General features: G+C 44.6%; 2 protein-coding genes across 3 annotated transcripts in view; one reads left to right on the top strand and one right to left on the bottom strand.

Annotated features, from left to right (window-relative positions):
- Window positions 1-8,145, top strand: part of PODXL (podocalyxin like) — a gene marked incomplete at its 5' end in the record, with an annotated part of 45,272 nt that extends 37,127 nt beyond the window's left edge. The window contains 5 exons of the mRNA XM_081102642.1: window positions 92-163; window positions 2,020-2,176; window positions 2,447-2,508; window positions 3,020-3,187; window positions 4,182-8,145. Coding sequence (XP_080958768.1) covers window positions 92-163; window positions 2,020-2,176; window positions 2,447-2,508; window positions 3,020-3,187; window positions 4,182-4,379 — 657 coding nt within the window. The 3' untranslated portion in view covers window positions 4,380-8,145. The remainder of the gene's footprint in view (window positions 1-91; window positions 164-2,019; window positions 2,177-2,446; window positions 2,509-3,019; window positions 3,188-4,181) is intronic.
- A 13,489-nt stretch (window positions 8,146-21,634) lies between these two features.
- The window catches only part of MKLN1 (muskelin 1), a 159,223-nt gene continuing 156,481 nt past the window's right edge, over window positions 21,635-24,376 (bottom strand). For both annotated transcript variants that reach the window (XM_081102438.1, XM_081102437.1), the window contains exon 18: window positions 21,635-23,009. In XM_081102438.1, the coding sequence (XP_080958564.1) occupies window positions 22,888-23,009 (122 nt within the window). In that variant the 3' untranslated portion in view covers window positions 21,635-22,887. The remainder of the gene's footprint in view (window positions 23,010-24,376) is intronic.

Raw genomic sequence — 24,376 nt, 5'->3', positions numbered from 1 at the left:
TTGGTCTCACCCACCCAGGGGGAGGGGGGAGGAGTCAAAGACGAGGTCCTGTCTGTCTCAGCCTGAACCTTAATCCAGTGCCTTCTTACAGGTAAAATGTGAGCCTCCAGAAAGGCTGAATGAGAAGATGCTCATCCTGAACCTCACGAAAACCAGCCTCTGTGTGAGTGCCTCGCTAACCCGCACCCCCCCCCCCCATTCTCACCCCCAAGTCAGCTCAGCAGCAGCAGGGTTAAGGGAGGTGGGAACGAAGTTCCTTCGGAAAAGGGGGGCTGAGATGCGTTCGCTTTCCTGGCCTTGTTTTGTCCTATTAGGAAGTAGCCCCATCCCGTCTTATAGAGGGAGGAAGTGGGGTTCAGGGGCCGCAACCCCCAGGGCTGCGGCAGGGCCAGGAGCACCAGGCGTCCTGTCCTGGGCTTTCACTGTGCAACTGTTCACATGCTCTGAGCATCGGGAAACCCCGGTCCCAGTTCTTGTTTGCCTCTAGCTCGGGTAACGGTTAGTCTCTCTCTGTGGGCTTCGAGGCCTCGAGTCAAAATGAGAAGCTTGGTCTGCTAACTCGCCCTGTTCTTACCTGTCGTCTGGTTTTCTGTTTCCTGGTCCATGGCCTCACGAAAACCAGGGAGAATCTCCCTTTAACCTGAGGAGGCAGAGCTCCTGAGCATCAGAGAGCCATGGCCAAGTCGTTCTCCCCCGCGGAGTGGTGCATGCGTGCACGGGAGGGGGTGGCATGAAGGCCTTGTGTGCCCTCGGGCCGCCAGTCTCTCCAAGGGTTTTACTCAGCACCGACCAGAAAGTGGCCGAGCCCTGCGAGTGCAGGTGATGGGTGGCTCACTGCTGCCCTCTCCTGGTCAGCGCTGGTTTTTGCGAATGCCCCTGGGAACTAGAACAGAACACGGTTTCTAAAGAACAGAGAACTTGGGTTCGCGGCACTTTAATGCCGCCTGTACGTTCTGCAGTTGTTTCCTTTTGGGCGCCCACTTTGCTGGCGTTTTCCAAGCGAACGTTACAAAAGCATACATTCAGACGAGAGTTTGGAAAGGGGAGCAGTGTTCCCCTGAGGTTGGGCATACGGGGCCAGGCAGGAGTCTGTCTCCTTGTTGGCAGGCTGTCACTGGGTGTGAGGAGCACTTTCCCCCGTTGCTGTGAAAGGCAGGTGGAAAGCCTGGATCCTTACCTGGTGTCAGGCTGGGGAATTAGTAAGCCTAGGAAATTCCAGTCGAAACCCAGCAGTTGGTTTGGGGGTTCCTGAGGTCAGCCAAACCAAGAGTCCTTTCTTCATCTCGGTCCCTTATTCCAAAACCAGGTCAGAGAAACGCCAGCTCGGTGCCTCTAGATGGCATGACAGGACGGGGCAAAAGCTGCCACACTTTGCTTCTTCACCCGCTGCCCTAAGGCGTGTCAGCCGGGCTCTCCCTAGGAATGTCTCCCTAGGCGTGTCTCCCTAGGAATATAGAAAGCCCCCTTCCGAGATGTCCCCTTCTGCATCTTCAAGATACTCCCCGGTTCCCTGTTCAGTGACGGCCCCGCCTTCCATGCTGTCAGCCTGCTGATGGCTTCAGAGGGTCTTATTCCAGGGAATAGGCACATGTTTCAATTCTGGGGTAGATAACCCTGAACCTCATGAGAGCTATGGCTTCCTCTGCTGAGGTCTGTGAACTGGGCGTCAAGGCTGGGGAGAAGCTCAGAGAGAACTGGTCTTTCCCACGGCGGGAGGAGGAGTGGCCGTACCTCCTCTAGCCCCTTCTCGGGAGAGAGATGATGAGGGGCATTAGGGTGAAAGGCCGTGTTCCACATGGACAAGATAAACAGGGTGGGGGACTGGCGGCGGAGAGGTGCACGGGGCGTGGAGGGCAGGGTCTGTCCTGCAGAACAGCACGGATCTCTTAACTCCTGGCCGGCCTGGGAATGGCCCCAGTTGAAGCTGGAGAGGGAAACAGGTTTGTGCTTCCGAAGGGCAGCCCCACACCTGGGCTGCTGTAGGCTCCCTGAGGACTCACCTGTGGCCTCCCACTCCAGGCGGGGCACCCCGGCGGCTCTCTGGATGACAAGCTGATTACACTTCTGTGCCGAGCAGCAAAGGCCAACTTCAACCCAAGTCAAGATCAGTGCCATATACGCGTGGTGCCTGCTCTAGAAATCCAGGCCGTGGCCATCAAAGAAATCACCATCCAGAGTGAGCTGGGGGCAAAGGGGGGCTGAGCCCTTTGTGGGTGGGGATGGGGCAGGAGGGGTGACAGCTCAGGAGCCCTGGAGATGGGTCAGCACGGTGCTCCCTCTGTTCCCTAAGAATCGTGAAGCCGGCCCCCTCCCGGGCCGCCCCAGAGGCCCCCTCCCGGGCCGCTCAGGGGGTGGGGATACAGCATGTCCTCCTGGTGGGGCCCCGTCTGTCCCTCACCAGATCACTGAGCCAGACCACTGAGGCGGCATCTCTCCCTCCCCACAGCCAAACTCCTGCCCAAGGACCTCTATGAGCCGCTGAAAGAGAAATGGGATGACCTGAAGGAGGTAAGTGGCTCCTCCCACGTGCTGGGACCGAGGGCTCAGGAGCCGGTCCCTCAGAAGTCCCCAGTTACTTTGCTCCACAGCATCTCTCTCATTGTAGAGGCACCTCTAGTTTGCCAGCATCTAGAACAGTGATGGCGAACCTTTTGAGCTCGGCGTGTCAGCATTTTGAAAAACCCTAACTTAACTCTGGTGCCGTGTCACATATAGACATTTTTTTGATATTTGCAACCATAGTAAAACAAAGACTTATATTTTTGATATTTATTTTATATATTTAAATGTCATTTAACAAAGAAAAATCAACCCAAAAAAACGAGTTTGCGTGTCACCTGTGACACGCGTGTCATAGGTTCGCCATCACTGGCCTAGAAGACAGGAGGACGAGAGCGGGGACAGCAGGGCGGTGCCCTAGGCCCTACCCTGAGCGGACGACCTCCTGAATGAGTGGGAATTCAGAGAGAGGCGGCCCGGGACCTGTTCTCTGCCACACACCTTCCTCTCTCCTGGCCAGGTGGGAGTCAGTGACTTGCAGCTGGGGGGCCAAGGACCCCCGGAAGAGACGGAGGACCGCTTCAGCATGCCCCTCATCATCACCATCGTCTGCATGGCCTCCTTCCTGCTCCTCGTGGCAGCCCTGTACGGCTGCTGCCACCAGCGCCTCTCTCAGAGGAAGGACCAGGTGAGCACCCCGCCCCTCGCCGGGACTCTCACCCCACCGTTCCCGGAGCAGAGGCCAGTGAGTGGGCCGGGGACCCTGGCAGACACCAGCCCTTCCAGGAAATGGGCACTTTCCTGGACAGCTGAAACGGCAGCCTGGTGGGAGGGAGAACGTGGGCCTTGGAGTCAGAAAGGCTTGGTTTAAGCCCCGGCTCTGTCGCTCTTGTCTGCGTGACCTCGAGCAAGTCATGTAGTCTCAGCACCAGGTTCCCCATCTGCACAGCGGGGAGAAGACCCACCGTGCGGAGCCGCTCTGAGGGGTCACTGAAGTCGGGGGCGTAGCACGCCTTTCGAGCCAGTTCTTCCACTCGCCTCCCTGGGATTCCCATCATTCCGCTTCCATCCAGACTCCGTTCTCAGCCCTGGCTGCGCACTGGGCGAGCTTTGAAACGACCCCCAAGCCCAGCTTCCCACACGGCATTTGAGACAGAATCTCTGGATCAGCTGACGCCACTGTGCGCGCAGGGTGGATCTCAGGTCAGATGGAATAAGCCCTGGCTCCAGGCGGCCGCTGTCGGCGGCAGAGGCGGCTGTACGCTCTGCTGGGCCCATTGCCCTCGCCCAGAGAGGTCCTCAGCCCCCATCTGAATAAAGGGAGTTCCTCCCAGTGCGGTGCGGTGCGGTGAGGCAGGCGCCTGGAGAGTAAGGTTTGTGGGGAGGGGACGGAGGAGACACTTGGAGGGCTTTGGAGAACGAAGCCCGTTTCCACTCACACAAGTCACTGGGGCGAAGGTGAGGTGAGCTGGGAACTTCGGGAAGCCCTTGTCCCGCTAGCCCTGAGGCAGGCCAGTCGTCAGGGTGGCCTCCAAGAGCACTTACTGCTCACACTAGCCAAATGGGGGTTCCTGGATTATAGGGGTACCAGCATTTTGAAAAACCCCAACTTAACTGTGTTATGTTAAGGGTAATAGCCCCCACAGATTGCCTTTCTTCTTCACTCCTCTTCCCCACTCTAGCAACGACTCACAGAGGAGCTGCAGACGGTGGAGAATGGTTACCATGACAACCCAACACTGGAAGTGATGGAGACCTCCTCAGAGATGCAGGAGAAAAAGGTGGTCAACCTGAATGGGGAGCTGGGGGACAGCTGGATCGTCCCCCTGGACAACCTGATCAAGGATGACCTGGACGAGGAGGAGGACACACACCTCTAATCAGGCCCGCTGGCGCCGCCGACAGGGCACAGAGCTCCAGACTGAACCACCTCAAGTGCCAACTGGACAGGGGAGGAGAGTCCTCCCGGCGTGAGGGAAAGACGGGGGTGGGGGGCGAGCAGACTCAGAGGGACCCGCCCTCCAGTCCCCACAGGGCCTTAATATTTCCCTTTTCAAGCTGAACAAACCACATTCTGTCTAGATTCCTCTTGTAAAATAACCCACTAGTGCCTGAGCTCAGTGCTGCTGGAAGATGAGGAAGAGAAATAAAAGAAAGAGCCATATGAGGGACCTTAGGGATCATCTGGCAGAATCCCTTCGTTTCGCAGACGAGATGACCGAGGCCTACGGGGGGTAAGGCCAAGGTCACACAGCCACTTGGTGGCAGAGTCAGGATGAAAACGGACTCCGTCAGCCCAGCGCTCATCCCCACCTTGCCACGTGCTGGGATCACCGTCGCCCTCCCTCCGGAGCTGCCCTGGGCAGGGGTGAGGCTGCAGCCTACGGATGGGGCAGAAGGGAGAGCGGGGCCAGGTCCTGTCTCAGTGGGATCTGATTACTTGAAAGTCGGGGTCCCCAGTGCAGCGTCCTACCCCAGCCTCGCCTGTCAGTGTTCCCATCCCCGTTGCTCCTCCCCCTCCCTTCACTCTGCCTTGGTGCCCTGGGACTCACAAGTCAGTCATGACCTTGAACCCCTTGCTCTGAATTCTGGTTTCTTAGCCTTTGCTTAGCAGGTTGGGACGTAACCCACCCAGGACTCGCAGTGTGAGCGAGGTCTGCTAAGGGGTCTGTCTCCAGTGAGCAGCAGGGGCAGCCCTTCCTCCCGGGATGGCTCCACTGTGTTCCTTGGGCCTCCCGTGTCCACCGGGAACTTCCGTCTACAGCAGCGACTGAAGGCAAAGTGTTCCTAGTTTGTTGTTTACTGCTCATCAGATGGGGTGAGACCCAAGCTAGGGACCCCCTTCCCCCGAGATCCAGTGTGAATGAGCAGTTTCAGGAAGGACCTCCCGGGTCCCCAGCCAGCGGAGAGGTGTCCTCAAGAGACAGTCGGGTGAAACAGCCAGGAGGATGGGCTTACTCTCTCTGTCATAGGAAACTCAGGGACTTTGCAAGTTGCTGAGCGTTTTGTTATTTTGATGTGTCTGTCAGTTTGATTTTCAGTTCAGCCCTCTACCGCCCAAGGCCAAAGCTCAATTTATAGGGAGGCTCTCGGGCAGGTAATCTCACCGATTGGGAGTCTCCTGAGCCCCAGGGAATGTGCGGTGTGCATTTTAAGGCGCACGGGGCAGCCTGGGGGCCCGGGCGTCTGTCTCTTCCCAGTGGCCTTGCTATTCTGCCTAGGAACCGTGTCCTAGGGGGCTGCCCAGTGGTCCTGAGTTTCTGGCGGCATCTCAGGGAAACTAAATATTTCTCAGTGGAGGGATGTTGGGGGAGCTCAGCAGTTAGGGCCGTGGAGACGGCACCTGAGGACTGGGCAGAGTGAGGCTTAATCTGACTTTCCGAGAAGAGAGAATCCTGTGTGGAGTTTTGAACGTTGCCCAAGGTTTCTTGTTCCTGGGCCTCAATTCCCTGGAACCAGCCAGGAAGATGGGCAGCACTGCTCAGGAGAATGAGAAAAAGCCAGGACTCCAGAACCTAGAGGCAGGCCCTGCCATGGCTCTGATGAAGTCGGCTCTCTGCTTTGGGCTAGGTTCTTTGTTTTAAAGGGTAAGAGCTGAGGGGGAAGCTCTATGTCCTTCCCTGGCTGCCCGATTCCTTCGTCATAGCCTTTAGCCCTTTGGCCTTGGGGTTCAAGTGGGGGCCCCAATGGCTTTCCCAAGAGCTAGAGAGATTCGAGGCCAACAAGGATCCCAGATCATCTGCCCTGATCCTCTAGTGTGTGGAGTTGGCAGGAGGGAGGACGATGCCGGTTTGGGGAAAAGAGGAAATCTTGTTATGCTGGGAAGAGACGTTTGCTTCCTTTCTGCCCCGTATTTGGTTCTTCCTACCCAGTGGGTCTGTCGTGGCCACTGTGGGAGGGGCCAGGATTCTCCTCCTTTGCCGATTCTGGGTCGTGTTTCCCCGGCTCGGCATTCAGAGACAGCAAATATGTCTGAAAATTGGCCAAAGCCGCTCCCCCAGGCCTGGGTAGGGGGTGGGGAGCGATGAAGCTTAGCAAAGCTTGGTCCGGAGGAATGACTGGCTCTGCCCAAGAAGCTGAGAAGCTTTGGGCTGGTCCAGAGGCTCCTTCGTTTGGTGCATCCAAAGTGTGTTCTCCAGCCTTTGGGGCAACTTCCAAGTCCAGTCCCTGGCCATGGCTTGCTCTTGCCAGTAGACATCTATGTCAAGGTCGCACGGCCATGCACCCGTAAAGGCCTTCCCGTCTCCTTCCTGGGTTCTAACTGCTGTGGGGAAGCCAGGTCTTGGGCTGAGGAGAGGAGCCTGCCGGGAACACAGCTGACTGTAAGCAGGTGGTACCCACAGAGAGGTTATACACCCTTTCCTGCTGTGACACACTGGCTCCCCTGAGCCGCGTGAAAGGCCAGAAGCCGCGAATCTGACGATTGGACAAGCCCCGTGGGAAGTGTGCTGCCATGAAAGCGAGAGAAGCGGCAAAGCTTTGGAAGGACAAACAGAATATTCTGGAATCATGAGAGAGAATACGGGTTTAATCTAGACAGATTCCTTTCCCCCCTCTTGCCGTAAAAGCTAGCAGAAAGTTTATTTAAACTACTTCTGAGCTTTATCCTTTTGGACAATATGCTGGAGAAACTTTGAAAAATGAGTTCAAGCTGATATATCTATAGATATTTCGGTAATGTATTTAAACGGCCACGCTAACTCACCCAGCACGGCTTTAAGTGAGTATTCTCTGGAAAAACATTTGTAAGAGAGCTGGCTTTTTTCTCTGAACAGGAAACGTCTGTTTTACTAGAAATGATGTCTCTTGAATGAAAATGAAATAGAAGACAGGCTGATGACACAGTGTTTGTCTGGCATTGGGCATTTTCATTTGAAACTCGATCCTCACACTCCCCCCAGAGTCCAGCCTATACAGTGAGGGCTGCCCTGGCTGGAAAGTGACACACCAGTCCCAGGAAGGGGGTTGTAGAGACCTAGTGCAGTCTTCTTGTTTTTACCTTAAACAGAAAACCTGGAGCCCAGAAAGATAAAGTGATGTGGCCCAAGTCACATAGTTAGTGACAGAAACAGGATTAAAACCTGTGTTGGAAGCCTGCCCAGTGCTTTGTGCCCCAGAGAGAACCCCTAAATTCAGGACTGCTAATCGAGCACAGGCCACCCGCCCCCCCCCCCCCACACACACACCCCAAGGACAGAATTCCCTTCTCCATCCTGCCCTGCAGCAAGGCAGCAATAGGAACCTTACTGGTCTTCTACACTTTCTCCTAGTTATTCAGGTCTAAGACTTAAATGAACAATTCTTTTGTCAAGAAAACAGCTTTGAATGAGCTGTTACATATGCATCTGCTACTAGCGGACCAAGGATCAAAGGGAACAAGATGAGGAAAGGCAGATTCACGCAGGCCTGGTGTAACCCCAACACTGAGAGAGAAGAGGGGGTCGCTATTGGATGTGCGTCTTTCTGTAACTAGTGGATGTTAAACCGTTTGCCCAGGAGGCTGTCTTGGTGGACAGGGGTCTGAAGTACACTGGAATTTACTGAGAAACTTCTTTGTAAAGGCTATACTTAATTATTGCCATTTTCTTACAAAAATATATTTTTGAAAACTGTATACTGTCCATTAAAGTGCTTTTGTGTAAGCTGGTTTGGTCCCAGTGTTGTGCTCTGATTGGCTCGCGTTCTTCACTTGCGCACCTGCTGCGAGTGCAGAGACCCCGGCTGGGCATCTGGGCCCCGAGAGAGGAGGGGAGCTGATAGGGAGGAAGGGAAGCGCGGGGTTCTGGAGGTGACGGGGTCTCCGGGTTACCGCCGGCTGCTCTAGTCTCAGCACGAAAGGCCTCTGCCCCTCACAACACTGCTTTATCACTTTCACCTCTAACCTCTGCTTCTGCGACAGACACAGTTGTGAACCACCCAGCACCACACCCTGATCAGGTGTGAAAACACCGATGGAGACGAAAGTATTTAAAAAAATAAACAGAAGTTCTGCCCTGGTCCCGTTCCTGCCCACAAAAGGATCTATTGCAGTGGTTCTCAACCTTCCTAATGCCGTGACCCTTTAACCCTTTGCGGTCGTTTGTCTACTCTCAGCCACCAAAGCTTTTTTACTGTTCCAGTCGTATGTCTGCTCTCAGCCACCACAGCAAGGAACCGTACGAATCTTAACTCTATTTATTCATGTATCAGTTCATAATTTCTCTGAAAGCTCTTGTCTAAGCGACCTTGTCACGAACCAAAACATTGCCCCGACAAATCGGAGATATCAAAACTCAATATAAACAAACGCGGTCGTTCCACACTCGCCATGCAAAACACCGTGGCGAGTCAGTCGCCTTTTGAGAGTGAAGAAATCGACAAGCTTCGGAGATACTTAGCAGAATTTCAAACAAAGCTTTACAAATTACGTTTAACTGTAATTGGGCATTCTCGCTTGTTAAGATATTTCAAAATAATACTCCAAAATGGCAAAAAGAAAGTTACCAAAAGAAGTGTACTGCGAATCTGAAAGTAACAATGAAGAGTTTTATTTTGGCACCTTGAATACTGACTGATGTAGAAAGTGATAACGTTTGTAGTGATTCTACTAGTAGTGACATAGTTCCAAAAAAGAATTAATAAATCTTGTTTATCCTTCATAATCTTGCATGTTATGTATCACTGCTCTTTCAATGGAAATTAATTCCGACCAGTACGACACCCATGTCCAAATTTAATATGACCGCAAAGGGTTAATACAGATCCTCATGTTGTGGTGACCCCCAATTTCATTGTTACAAATTGAACATAATTAAAGCATAGTGATTAATCACAAAGACAATATGTAATTATATATGTGTTTTCCAATGGTCTTAGGCAACCCCTGTGAAAGGGTTGTTTGACCCCCAAAGGGGTCGTGACCCACAGGTTGAGAACCACCGATCTATTGTCACAAGAAGCCTCTGCCCGTCCTTCATCACTCGAAGATGCTCGAGGATGCCTCAATTCTCTTCCTGTAGGTGGTGTGACCTGCCTGTGTGTCCGTGCGGCAGGGAAGGGCTGTCAGTCCCAGCTTCCAGAGGGGAACACGATCTGGTCCACGTTCATACTTGCTATACAATCGCTCCCATTTGCCTAACATCTTACAGTTTACAATACTTTTACATCTCTTATTTAGGAACTATCACCACTACCAATAGGGAAATTAGGTACAGAGATTACGGATTCTCTCTGAGGTTTCACAGGCAGGTGTTTAAATGGCAGCGCTAGGCCTTGGATCTACAACTTTTCTCTCAGTCCTACATTCCTTTTTCAATACCACATGAATGCTTGAGCCCCAACAACAGAGTACATTTCTAGAATGCAACTGCTGCTACAATATGATTTTATGTGGGGGTTCTGAAAGGCAGTGAATACCCTTACGGGTGGACCAGAGTTGGGCCAGGGGTATTGTGAGGTTAACTTCAAGAGTGTGCCAGGGATACAGAAGGAAGGAATACAAGTACCAGGACCTTGCCAGGCCCCTGGGCCATGCTGGAGGTACACTGTTCTAAGAAGAGAGTGACTCATAGCTTATTGCTGCCTCCAATTTAGACCTAAGACTCCATTCTCTTCCTGAATAGGTTCTTCACACTCCTCTCTACCCTGCCAACCCAGAGCCACTCTGTTGTCATTTCTTTTTTTTTTTTTTTAATATATTTTATTGATTTTTTACAGAGAGGAAGGGAGAGAGATAGAGAGTTAGAAACATCGATGAGAGAGAAACATCGATCAGCTGCCTCCTGCACATCTCCTACTGGGGATATGCCCGCAACCCAGGTACATGCCCTTGACCGGAATCGAACCTGGGACCTTTCAGTCCGCAGGCCGACGCTCTATCCACTGAGCCAAACCGGTTTCGGCTGTTGTCATTTCTTATTTGTTATGCCTCTTTGTTACTCACAGTCTCCCCCATCCTTTCTTCTGGACCCCAAGGGGAAGAGTGAAGAATAGGACTGGCTATTACAGTTAACACTAGTGATGAATACTGACATCGCTTGTATTTTTCAAGGATCTTGGCATGTTACAGATTAAAGAGTCAATGGGATCCTGGCAAACAAGATCTGCTGCCAACATTTACTTAAGAGATGAGAAAGTGAGGCAGAGAAGTTGAGACTATGCCCAATCTGGAAATAAACCTCGGTTGCTGACTCCTGCCCTGGCTACCCATTCCTGCGGCCGACGGTCAGCGGGCAGCTGTACATTCGATGCAGTAGACATCGCCAGTGTCCTAATCTCCCCTCTTGGGATTTGCCAACCATCAGAATTTAGCAGCACAGCAGGAGACAGGCCACCTCTACCTACCGCTTGTCTCTTCCCTGGAAGAATATTTCTAGATGGAACTGATGGCTTTGCTTTTCCCAAGTGAAAGCTGAGGGAGGAAGTCCCTGGGAATATGAGAAGCTTCAGAGTAACGACCATGGGCTAGTCCAAGCACCATGCTCTCCTGCCACCTTCCCTAAGCCACAGAAAGCCGGCTCCTCTTCCTTTTTGCGGGAAGCCACCCATTGTCTTCACTATCAGAGAAGTGTAAACAAGGATCCTGAAAGGCTGGTGAACCTTGAGCCCCTGGCAAGGGCCAGAGCTATGCACCGATTGTTTAGTCCAGACAATGGGGGCTCAAGCTATTTCCTGACCAAATAGTCTCAGAGTAAATCTTTCTAATATTTGCTGACCTTTAAGTCTGTCTGTTACCACAATTACCTGCCTAAGAGCTAGATGTGTATCCAAAATTGAATAAAAGGTTGGCTAGGCCTGGGCACCAGTGAAGTCTTCTCTCTTGCACTGGGCTTTCCGCCTGGCCCCCAATATTTCCAAATTATTTCTTGTCTCTTTGATTTGCGTGCGGCCCCTTCTCCAGATCCCGAGCCCTGAACCACGCGGGACGTGGGCCCACATACCTTTTCTCCTTCCAAGATATGTATAAGGAAAGGAGAATGTGCCTGCTGTGTGGTGCTGAAGAAAAGCAGGAATGTAACCAACTAGTATTTAAGGCTATGCCAGGACTATTGTGGGCTTCAGGATAGCCATCAGCCTTTCACAGGACACCCTCCAAATCGGAAGGGTTAGTGGTAAAAAAAATACTGCCTTCATCTACAGAAAAAAAAAAATTAAAATTCCTATAAACTCTGTGGCTGTAGGGCACGCACTGGCATTTCCCTAGTAGAGGCCAGATCAGCTCCTCAGGTAATGAAGCTCCTGAGGTAGCACTTCCAATCCAGGTAGGTCTCCACCCTCAAGGTGGGAGCAGCTGGTATCACACGGAATTCAACACAGAGCCCTCTTTGCTTATTGCTGACTTCCCACCAGAAGACAAATGTATTGAGGAGACTGTATCCCACATTTCCATCCTTTTGAGTTAATTCATTGCCTGATCACTTCATGTTTCCTGCTTTAAAAACAAATATCACCTACGACCCATGCTCAAAGCACACTCAAGAAATGAAAGTGAGCCTTAGCTGATTTGGCTCTGTGGATAGAGCGTCGGCCTGCGGACTGAAGGGTCCCAGGTTCGATTCCGGTCAAGGGCATGTACCTTGGTTGAGGGCACATCCCCAGTAGGGGGTGTGCGGGAGGCAGCTGATCGATGTTTCTCTCTCATCGATGTTTCTAACTCTCTATCCCTCTCCCTTCTTCTCTGTAAAAAAATCAATAAAATGTATTTTTTTAAAAAATGAAAGTGATAAAGCAAGATGGATTTGATGTGTAAATTGAGAAAATAAATTATTTTGAGTAAAATCAGTTGACCAACTAATTCACTGCAAAATGTAGGACGACTAAGCCAAGAAAATGTAAAACAGATCAGATGTAAAGGGCCAAGTGCAGGTTTCCTTGTTCTTGAGATCCATTTCTTCAGCATAATTCCGAGTTTATTTTTTTCAAGGCTCAACCACTTTCACTGTGGACAGGGATCCAGAATTTTTCCAAACTTTGCAACACCTTCAGCTCTGTGGTTCTCTTTTGTTACTACTATCTTTTCTATCATTAATCTTCTATTTCAAGTCAGTTTTTTCTTCCAGTTCCTAACCTATACATGTGTTTCCCTTAAAGAAATATATAAAACATAAAATTGAACTGTTCATTAACAGATTAAAAAACCTCATTTTATGAATTTACAGTTCTTTAAAAATGAAAACCTCCCCAGAAACTTCGTGCCAAAGGCCCTTCTACACTGTGTATCATTTTCCTCTTTGGAAGCCCGGATAAAACCTTTTTGAGGGGAAAAAAAATGTAACTGCAAAGTACATAAACATTTTACAAGTTGACTTCAAAAGTAGTCTTAGCAAACAAGAGACAACCTGTAGTGTCCATATATAACTTTTTATTAAGAAAATGAACAAAATACATTCTTTCTCCATATGTACATTACATACAACAATTCTACAATTGCAATTGTTCAGCAGATCACTATTCACAAAGCAGTGTTGAAAACATTCATCAAACCTGGGATCAGAAGGTCACTGTACCAAAGAACGAAGCCTACAATGTCCACACAGACTGAGCGACAGAGGATCATGATGGGAACGGGAGACTGAACACTCCACGTGGCGCAGCAATGACTGGGAACAACGATGATGCTAGAAGGGATATGGTGCCCCAAAGCACTTCTGTGTAACAGCCACAACTAGCTCAGCCTGCTGTTCCTGAGCTCCCTCGGATTCCCATTTCTGGTTTAGGAACCTCAGGAGAGAGCTCTAAGCCCCATGTGCCACCAAAGAGGGTGAACACAAGAGTCGGGCCCTGACAGGCAGCAGTTATCGCCTTCACACGCCAAGAAAAGGAGTCTCCAATGAAATACAAAACTTCCGAATCTTAGTTGTGAGCAAAGAAATACACTTTTTGAAGAGACGCTTGCTTATGCATGATTAAGGGCACGCTTGTTTCAAGGACTCCTTATTTACGTTTATGTTTATTCTGCCTGTTTTCCTTTTGCTTTGCGTTTCTCTGCTTTTCCTTTGGCTTTTGGAAAGTACATCCTTTTTGGGTGTGGGTTTAACTATGGTCATATTTAAAAATACATGGAAACAGAAAGCTCTCGTGGGTATGAAGATGCCCCAATGTGCATAATGGTGCACAAAGAGCTGAAGAATTGGAATGAGTCTTAGAAGTTTCCAATGATCTGAACAAGGCAGCTCTCTACAGCTTCTGGGTAACATTTATACCCATCATTTAGGCTTAAAAGATACATATCAACAGAATCATTTCCAGACTGTCTAGAAAAGGACAATGTTTAAAGGAATAGAAAAATAGGCACAAATGCTCGCATCCCAGTGCTCCACACATGTGGTAAGACAATGAGAATGACTGTGTCAATTTTTTAAAAATAATTTTTCAGTCCTCTAACATGTTGGGTTATGGAAGTCAGGAAAAAGAAAAGGAGTTAAGTCCCATCGGCTAATATATAGTGGTTTTCCTTCTTTACAATTATGTCCTAAGTTTCGATAATAAACACTTATATAATCACAAACATCAACAAATGTTATCATTTAAAAGTCTCATAAAAGATATTTAACAATTTCCAGCTTTCAGATGAGCAGGTTGCAGTGACACCGTGTTGCCAGTGTGGGAGACGCTGCGACAGAGGGAAGGAGCTACCTATCACAGCGTTACTAAGCAGGCCCAGAAAGAGCAGCTCTGTTGGCCGTGGAAGGAGTTGTACCTTCCTTCTCAATCTAACTTCCAGTCCAACTTTGGCTTTGAGGATCCATACAGGGAAGGATCTTAATTTCTGGCCACTGAGTACTTCTAATTTATAAAAGTAGTTAAAGAGTTGACTTAAAAACATCTTTAACACATGCCATTTTGAAAGATGGGATAATGTTTGTTACCAAGACGAAGACCAAGACAGGAAAAGGAGGGCCTCATCTTAGCTTTCCTGTACTTTTCTTCTGAGGCTGTAGACACAACAGCACATAGATTTTGAAGTGGTGGCAGGGAAGAAATCTCTTTAAAAGAAAAATATACACAGCTGACCCTTGAACAAAATGGGGGTGGGGTGGGGTTTAGGGACCCTCAATGCCTGCACTGTCGATATCCATTTCGAAAATCCGCATATAACTTTTGACTCCCCCAAAACTTAATTACTAACAGCCTACTGTTGACCAGAAGCCTTACCAATAAACACGCAGCCGATTAACACATATTTTGTATGTTATATGTATCAGACACTGTATTCTTACAATCAGATAAGCTGAAGAAAATGTTAAGAAAATCATAAGGAAGAGAAAATATATTTACAGTATTTATTGAAAAGAATCCACATATGAGTAGACCCGCGCAGTTCAAACGTGTGTTGTTCAAGGGCCAACTATTTAATATCCATATATATGTATATCCATATATATACACATATATATGTCCATATATATATAACAGAATCTGCTCATAGAAAAACACATTATATTGCAATTTCTAAATTGAAGATAAAATAAAGGAAATTAATACTATACTATCTAATTTATACATTTCAAAAGACATTTTGCACAAGTCAAAAAAGCAAGCTGGCTTACAGAATAACACAATCACAGCACCTCTTGGCCAGGCTAAATGTAATGTTTAAGAAAGAAAGTCCACTTTTACTTCTCCAATAAAAAGAAATGGGTGGTATACAATTGAGGGAGAACACAGTTTACAACTGGCTAGTCACCAAAACAGTATTTCTGGGAAAGGACAAAAAAAAAAAAAAAAAAAAAAAAAAAGGAGACCAACACATGACTTAAATATATATATATCTTCCCCACAGACTATTCATACTTAAACTTTTAGACTTTCATATCCTACTATCAAACTTGGGGTTGGATAGACAACTACTTTAGTATATCTTATAATGTTGTATTCAGTGCTTTTACACGTATAGCTAATGTGTATGTGTAAAGTTAAACTAAGCCTTCAAAAGATGAAAGCAGCCTAGGACTTCTAAAGTAAGCAATTAAAATAGTGTGAAGCCCCCTTTTCCCAAGAAAGTAAAGACAGTAATTCCCAGCAACATGCCAGAACAGGCATCCGCAAACATCTGATAGCATGGCCCTGATGGCATTAAGATCCTCTCCTCTTGTTTTGTTGCAAAATAATCATAAGACTCTGCCAGCAATAATAACATTAGCCTTATTCTAGACACCTTCTCTAATTTAATTAACACTTTACTGATGTGGAGGCAACTTAAAGAATAAATCAGTTATTTAATACTTCTAATGCCAAGACCAGAATTCATGAATGTATTTCTTGGCCAAGTAGAACAAACAGAGACCTTTGGGATTATGTAGAATTAATTTATTTTAAAACATGGAAACTAAATTGATGTCAGTTCAATTTTGTATGGGTTACAAGTTAAGCATGAAAGGACAATATTTTTCCTACAGGGCTTGAAAAAAACACTAACCAAATGACACTAAACTGAACAAAGGCTTTCTTGAGGTTGGTTAACAAAGGAGAAAAATAAAGCTCAAAATTGTCTACTTGAGCAACTCTTTAATCATGCACACAGGCCTGTTTAGTAGATCGTCAATGTTTCCCTTCCTGCCAATTAACTTGCATTCATTAAGCCCTGGCTGAAACTGAAGAGTGGTGATCTCCTCAGGCCGGTGTACACGGGCAGACAGCGCAGGTACCCAAACTAACCAACCGCTGAATGCTAGCATCCCAGATGGTCAGAGCTGTTTCAGCAAGAGCTTCAACTCCATGCAAAGCAAGTCCCAGGGGAGCCCCAAACTGCCTGTTGAAATGTTCTGGTGCTGGACCCTTATCTAGGAACTAGCTGTACATAATAAACTGCTCACCTAGTTTAAGATCTAGGGCCCATTACATTGTGTTTTTAAAAATATATTTTTATTGATTTCAGAGAGGAAGGGAGAGGGAGAGATAGACAGAAATATCAATGATGAGAATCATTGATCAGCTGCCTCCTGCACCCCCCCACCGGGGATCGACCCCACAACCTTGGGCATGTGCCCTGACTGGGAATCGAACCATGACCTCCTGGTTCATGGCCAACTCTCAACTGCTGAGCGACGCTGGCCGGATTACATTGGTTTTTTTGTTTCAAGATCACTAATAGCTATTTGGGAGAAGATGAAAAAAGAAACTAACCAAGAAATGCTGCTTTCCAACAACTATTCAGAATAACTGAGCTTTGATCCCTTTTGATAAGTCTTCTTTCCAGCACTGCATTAATAAAATTAATCTAGGGCTAGAAAGGAAGAGCTTTCTTCTTCATTTAGATTTGTGGACCTTCAAATCCATAAGGAAAAAAACAAGTTCCACCTGGCTGGTGTAGCCCAGTGGTTGAGCAGCATCCCATGAACCAGGAGGTCATGGTTGGATTCCTGGCTAGAGCACATGCCCGGATTGTGGGCTCAATCCCTAGTAGGTGGCATGCAGGAGGCAGCCTATTGATGATTTTGATGTTTCTATCTCTCCCTCATCCTTCCTCTCTGAAATGAATATATTTGTTTAAAAGTTCCTTTTTTCTTTTCTAACATATCCTTATTCTCTTCTCTAGTTCTGTTCCTAAGACTCAAGTGAAAATGCCACAGACAGGCAAAATAGAACACTGCACACATAAGTTTCATAGTTCATTCAGATGGTGTGAACAACAGACAAAAAGACAAATTGTTTCACAATTATAAATGATATCTTACAAATGGTCTAATTCCCTACTAAACATTTCTCCTCATTTTTGTTGTTGACCCTATAGCTCTTGGATAACATCCACATAACATCCTGTTTTAAATCAAGCCAGGCAGTGTTTGAGGACCTGAAAGTGTATTTGCAAACTTTATTTCCAAACAATGACTGTAATGTGAAAGAGAAACTAGAACTACCCTTTGTAGTTCAGGTCTATAATGTGAGGGATGCTTTCCCACAGGACACCTCTCTCTGCATCACTAGGACATCTGCATCACTATAATCTCTCATGACTCCTCAAGGGTATAGAATCTATTGTCAGAGGACTTCATCATTGGCTATGACTAGGAATAAGATTTAGTCATTTGGAATTTGAACTAAATTCACATTGTTGAGGGGAAGAGACATGTCTAAGCCTGCATTACTTTTATTTAAAAAATGAATACCAATCATTTCATGGCAATCAAAGCTATTACCAATGCTCAATTATATTGAAATTAAAAGTCAATTCTTAACACAAATTCCAATTTCAGCAGAAAATCAGTGCTACTCGGAGGAGTTGGGAGTAGGGGAAAAAGGCTAAAAAGTACAAAGAAAGGAAAGCCAATAGGCAAATGGAAATGCTGGTGATGTGAATTCCATAAGCTCTGCTATGAAACTTGTACCTTATCAATAACTTTATGAGTAAACTTCCTAGTGACAGGAAAAGAAGCCAACACTGGCTCCTCCATTAAAGCTGCCATAACCATATTACTATCCCCCATATGAAAATGAAAAGCATTTTTATAGCAATATTTGAACATTAATTCTTTAATAATGTGCAAGTGTTAATTTCACTATTCTGTTGTCATAAACAAGAATAAATGATGTCTCAGAATCATGACATTTTTTTCACAAGCAGCACAACACCCGTAAGCAATGCCATATAAAACCTAGAAAGTCTAGGGCTGAAAGAGCCAAGAATAGTCAGAAAAATAATGACAACACAACTCAGAGTATTTAGTGGGTAGAAGGAAATCAAGGTTAAAATTATGTATAAATAAAATCTCTAAGATAGTACTTTTTGAGAAAAATGAAAAGCACTTGATGAAGAAATCCATAAACTGCAATGAGTCCTTCCTGTCAAAACAAATAATGACAACATCATTCAGCTGATCTAGTAGTCTAATTATTTCAACAAACGTGGAAACTTCTCCCTTCAACTGACATACCTGCAGACTAGAAGTTTAAGATAGCCAAGTTATTTCATCATGAATACAAAGCACAGGGAGATACAGCCCAGAGTTAAAAAAAAAAAAATCACAAAAGAAGGATGCTATTTGACTAATTAGGACTTTAAGAATTTTTAAGCCCTGGCTTTGCTCAGTGGATAGAGTGTCGGCCTGTGGACCGAAGGGTCTCAGGTTCTAGTCAGGGGCACGTACCTTGGTTGCAGCCAGAGCTCGTGCAGGAGACAACCAGTCAATGTGTTTATCTCACATCGATAGTTCTCTCTCTTTCCCTCTCTCTTCCACCCTCTCTAAAAATCAATGGAAAAATATCCTCGGGTGAGGATTAAAAAAAGAAAATAATCTTTGAGTGAAAGAGCCCAAAAAATCTAATCCTCAAGCATTGCCATGTGCAGACCCTTTATGATACTTCTCCTATAAACCTCTTCTGAGGAAGCCTGCACATCCCAGATCAAGGCTATTTTAAGAATTTAAAACTTGGCGAAGACGCAGGTCAGAATCTACAAAAGGATGACACTGCAGATGAACATCGATTTCTCAAAAAAGAAGGGTTATGAAGGGTGTATTTTTTTTATGTCTAGGTGACTGTTTGGAGAACACATTGTAAGGACACCCCAGGCCCCAGATAATTCACTTGAATCCGTAATTCTCAACTGCTTTGCAACATCCAACCAGCTAAAGAATTAACACATTTACTCAGGAAATAATCAATGACCCACAATTACTCAATGAATTTCATATGGTGGTGGGAATAATTACAGGGTAACTTCTCATGTAATTCTCATGAAACAGTATAATTCAGAGACTAAATCAGGAACATACTCCTTTCTAAGTGATTTTTCATCCATTAAGCATCATTTTCCATTCCTCACTAAATGATTAAGTGCCTCAAACTAGCTTTTGTTTGCAGGTTAGATTTTAAAACTGTTTTATTACATAAAACTGATCATGTTTCTGTAAATAGCATTTATAAGGCAGATGTGAAAAGACCCACTGGAAGATAAGCTGGCAACCACCTATATTCAACATACATATTTCACCCAAGAATAGTTTTACAATCTTAAGTAACTGAGCTCTGAACCTAACAAGCCGGTCTATGATAAACCAAAGAGTTAACTTTCTAATGTTCTCTATCACTTTTTACTTATTAGACATGCATAGGCCAATTTTAATGTAAATGAAAACCATGTTTAAAAAGATGCTCTTGCTGCCTGGCTGGCGTGGCTCAGTGGTTGAGGGTCGACCTATCAACAGGAGGTCACAGTTCAATTCCCGGTCAGGGCACATGCCCGGGTTGCAGGCTCGATCCCCAGTAGGGGGCGTGCAGGAGGCAGCAGATTGATGTTTCTTTCTCTCCTTCTCCCTTCCTCTTTGAAATCAATAAAAATATATTTAAAAAAGATCTTGCTAAAGGTTAATACTGTAAGCTTTAGCACAAAGTTAGACATTCAAATCTAAATTTCTTTGCTTGAATAAGAGATTGATACATTTGAATTAATCAAGCTGGCCACATGAGGTCTCTGTCATTCCACAAAATGCAGATGAATTTTAGAAGTGCCTTGCAAGTCAGAGAATTTCTCATGAAGTATAAGCACTAAAAATCATGAAGATCTAGTTTACTTCTAGTTTAAATAAACTATTTCTGGTTTATTATTCTGGAATAATACATTTGGCTGGAAGAAAAGAGAAATGGGAACGAAGCTGAAGCTAGGGATAATAAAAGTGAACAAACTGTAGTCCACTAACTAGCATAAACCAGGTGTTTCAATCTGAGATTTACTAAACTAGAAAGATTTAAAAAATAGTAAAACAGCTACTTGGATAGCTAAACAATGTATCTAAATACCAAATTAGATTATTTAAATATACTGCTGGAATTCTTGGAAATAAATGTAGTTACTCATTACATCTATAAGTAAATTTCAAAACAGTGATGTGAAACGTGAGCAATGTGTCACTCTCGGGCATGGATATAATGAAGCCCTACATTCTCCTACAATCGTTACCAGCAGTGTAAAGCCCCGTGATACAAACTCTGATTTACCTTGTCAATAATCTCAACAGTTTCTCACTTAAGCAACATCAAAGTGTTTGCTATCATTCAACCCCATTTAAACATGTTTGCAAAAAAAAAAAAAAAAAAAATCAAATCAGAAATAAAGAGGAAAAGTCCCACACCTAAATAAAAGATAAAATTAAAATAAGCGTATGTAACAAGACAAAACTACTGGTACTATCAGGGAAAAACAAGAACAAAAAAGTCACTGAGTTCCCTCCAAATATGGAATCTAAATGAATGAAAAAAATGACAAAGCATTATAAAAATAAATAGTGGAGGGCAGCAGAACTTCATTTGGTTAATGTTTTTAAAGTGCCAGAATTCACAGAGAGCAAAATTCAAGGTTTTAAATTTAGAAACTCTTATCAAGTTCAAGTTCTTCCCTATCAACTCTTTGATTTGTACTTGTTTTCACAAAATGAGATTCAATTGGCTACCATATTAGTGATATTAATATTTTATATTCTAGACCAGCCGTGGGCAAACTATGGCCCGCGGGCCGGGTCCGGCCCGTTTGAAATGAATAAAACTAAAAAAAAAACAAAAGACTGTACCCTTTTATGTAATGATGTTTACTTTGAATTTATATTAGTTCACACAAACACTCCATCCATGCTTTTGTTCCGGCCCTCCAGTCCAGTTTAAGAACCCATTGTGGCCTTCGAGTCAAAAAGTTTGCCCACCCCTGTTCTAGACTGTCACTCAGAAAAATCATTTTATGAAACTGTACAAGTATATAAGTAAATTCTATGTGCTCATATGTAAAGTCAATTGGTTATTCTGCAGCTACACAAATTTTGGTACATACTAAATTATATATTTTTCACAAGGTAAGGTACAGATCTAATTGTTTAATAAATCACTATACTGATTGCTTTGGGAAGCTTGGAAAGCTAAGAAGCCCAAGATTCAAGCCTAGAACTAGGAAAAATAGATTTCTGTCCATCCCCAAAAGAAGTAAAATCATGCAATACAGAGTGAAGATGGATCTCCAAGTCTCATTCCTATATATGAGACTTTTCAAAAGTGCAACTCAATTTCTTCTCTTTCTTTGGTGAGACCTAATCTTGCTACTCAAGTACATACTGAATTCCATAAAGTCATTCACTTTTAAGAGCCATTGGACTGATGAACATTCATTATACTTAGTCTGCTTTAAGCATGGTGGGTATCAGTTGCACACGGCACACTTTTTTTTTTTTTTTTTAAACTTGTTTTTAACACAGCATACTTTTGAGCAAATGTAATAAGCACTGGTCAGGTGTAGGTTTCCTATATTGCATTCCATAGCACCTCATGGAACAATAAATATCTCCATCCCCCACAAAAAATAGACAAACCTATCTGCCTTTTTCTTTTTTAGTTTAATGAAAAAGTATTTGCACCATTTTTCTTTTCCTTCATTTAAAAAAGCCTAGTCTATGTGCTTAGTGAAATCCTGTCAGTTGTATTCCACTGGACAACTACACGCCATCATTTTTTAAAATACCAGTATGCAGAAGCAGATGTGCGGAGCCAATGTGTCTGGATCAACAAAGCAGAGCTCTGGACACCCATCCTTCCAAATGAAAATGCTACGGATTGATAGCACAGGAAGTAATGGAAGCCCTGGGTCTGTGCAGCTCTATCAGAGAGGAAAGCCATTTTCTTCCAAAACTGCCACAAAGATATCAATGAACATATTAATCACTTCTAGAATCCTCCTGCTGGTAACTTTTATAATGGCTCTTAAAGGTTCTGAACGATACTCTTCTGTTTAAGTTTCTGTGACTCAAAGCTTATAATATCCACCATAGAAACACTACAGACCAATCTTGGGTTTCATTTTTCAGTTCTATGAAGAGGAACATATATTTGAGCCCTCTGTTTCTCCTATTGCTTAATGGAATACAAGACTCTAGTCAACAGAGACATATACACATCACTTTAACATACATCAGTTGCCCTACAGAACTATATACTGTTAAGAATGAAGAGGTAAACAAGTGACACCACCTACAAGCAGCTGTGTGATGCAAGGTAAAGTGAAATGGGAAGGGAGGAGAAAGAAGAAGGTCACACAACCCAACAACACAATCCCAATTCTTATAGCACTGGGTCTGTTAATAGTGCTTACTTGCCCTAATTTTATAAAAATGAAATAAAAATCAGGAAAGGGTAAACTACCTGATTATTATTTTTTATACTCATTAATTTTTAAAAGTTAAAGTAAAAAATATATATATATTTAAATGGAAAGTATACCAATTTCACTTTATTATTAACTTAACTGAGGAATGGGATGAGGAGAATGGGGCTGAGGTCAGGTATGAAGAAAGAGGGTTAGAACTTGTGATGGTAAAGATCCCTTCGGGATTCTGGTGCAGTCCTCAGTCACTGCGGCCTGTCGGTCAGTAGAGTTGAAATCCAGAATACTGAAAGTAGATTCCTGGTCTCCATTTCTGTCCAGTGACTCTTCAGTTACAGTGTGATGAGGTCCACCAGGTTGCCTTTAGGAGGAGTCATGCTGTCAGGAAAGAAATTTACTAAGGTGTCAAAGAGCTGAGTTCTTTGAGCATAGGTATGATCCACATCTGAAAAGCCTGTGAAGGAGAGATACAAAGAAATTCATCCATTGTGTTTAAAACTCAACACATAAGAGAAAAGCCGGTTGAGAAAAGCAGCAATGTATAATGGAAAAACCAAAACCAAAACCGGCTTTAAACCTAGAGCTATGGGTCCTGACCCCCGTTCTGACTGGCTGGTAGCATTTTCAATGACTGATGTGAAAAGAACCTAGCCAAATAACCAGCACTTTGGTAACTATAGTGATTTAGTAACAATAGTGATTTCTCTTCCTTTTCCTGCAAGCATTTTCCTCTTCTAGTCCACTGAGGATTATTTCACTCCTTTTCTGACTTTTATTTATTTGTATTAGTATGTATTCATGGATCCTTTCCTTGTTCAATGTTATATTCATTGGTATCATTTTAATACTCATGTGGTCCCAGATTTGTCCAGTGAGAACTCTTTCAAGCTCCTGTCTTTCTGAAATACCCCTGTTAATTTCTAGCACTTCCTTACTTTCTGGTAGATATCCAAGCTTATCTTTACACAGCTCTGGAATTAGCTATTTTTCCATGGAGCTCTAATTCCTTTTAGTGGTGAAGGATATTTAGAAACCAGATCAGTTGTACTAATTACCAAGGGTCTTATTGTTTCCAGGCCTGTACATATATGTACACACATTATGGTATATACATAGTGTATTTTTTCTTTAACAGAATCATGAGTTCGTGTTTTTATTGCTAATTCCAATTTTTTAAGAACCTCCACAGGATTCTTCCTTTCCTTATCCCATTCTATATTTATATCTCCTTTCTCCCACTAAGAAAACCAACTCCCAGCAACATCATCATATTTACTCATTTGCTCAACCTAATACACAAAAAAAATGGTCCAGAATTACTATACCCATACTACTATCAGCAAAAACTTAAACGATTCTTTGCTTTTGTCTTTAGAGTATATCTGCAAGTGTATAGTCTAAACACTGTACTAAAAAGATTTAATTTCCTCCCCCTTGCCCCTTCTGCATGGTAATGTTACTAATTTGATAGACGGGTTTGTTTGTTTCTCTTTGAATTCAACATTAGGGTTTTTCCCTTGTTCTCTTTATTTGTGAAAATGTTGTGGTATTGATTCTGTGACAGTACTCTAACGAAGTAATACCATTTTCATGAGATCAAATGATTTAGGAGGGAAGAAACACTAAGTTCCTACTGTGTGCTAGGTGTTTCTGTATGACTGCATTGCATTGTCATAAAAAACAACGAAGCAGTTATCATAAACTCCACTTTCAAATAGGAAAACTTAGAGAAATTGAGTAATTTAATAAGGTTCCACAGCTGGTAAGGGAAGAGAATGGAATGTGAATCCATGTCTATCTGACTCCAAAACCCATTTATTT

Source organism: Myotis nattereri, assembly GCF_964212035.1.
Source record: "Myotis nattereri genome assembly, chromosome: 11".
Classification (NCBI taxonomy): Eukaryota; Metazoa; Chordata; class Mammalia; order Chiroptera; family Vespertilionidae; genus Myotis; species Myotis nattereri.
The sequence above is the reverse complement of the archived record's forward strand: the minus strand, read 5'-3'. Positions and strand labels throughout refer to the sequence as shown.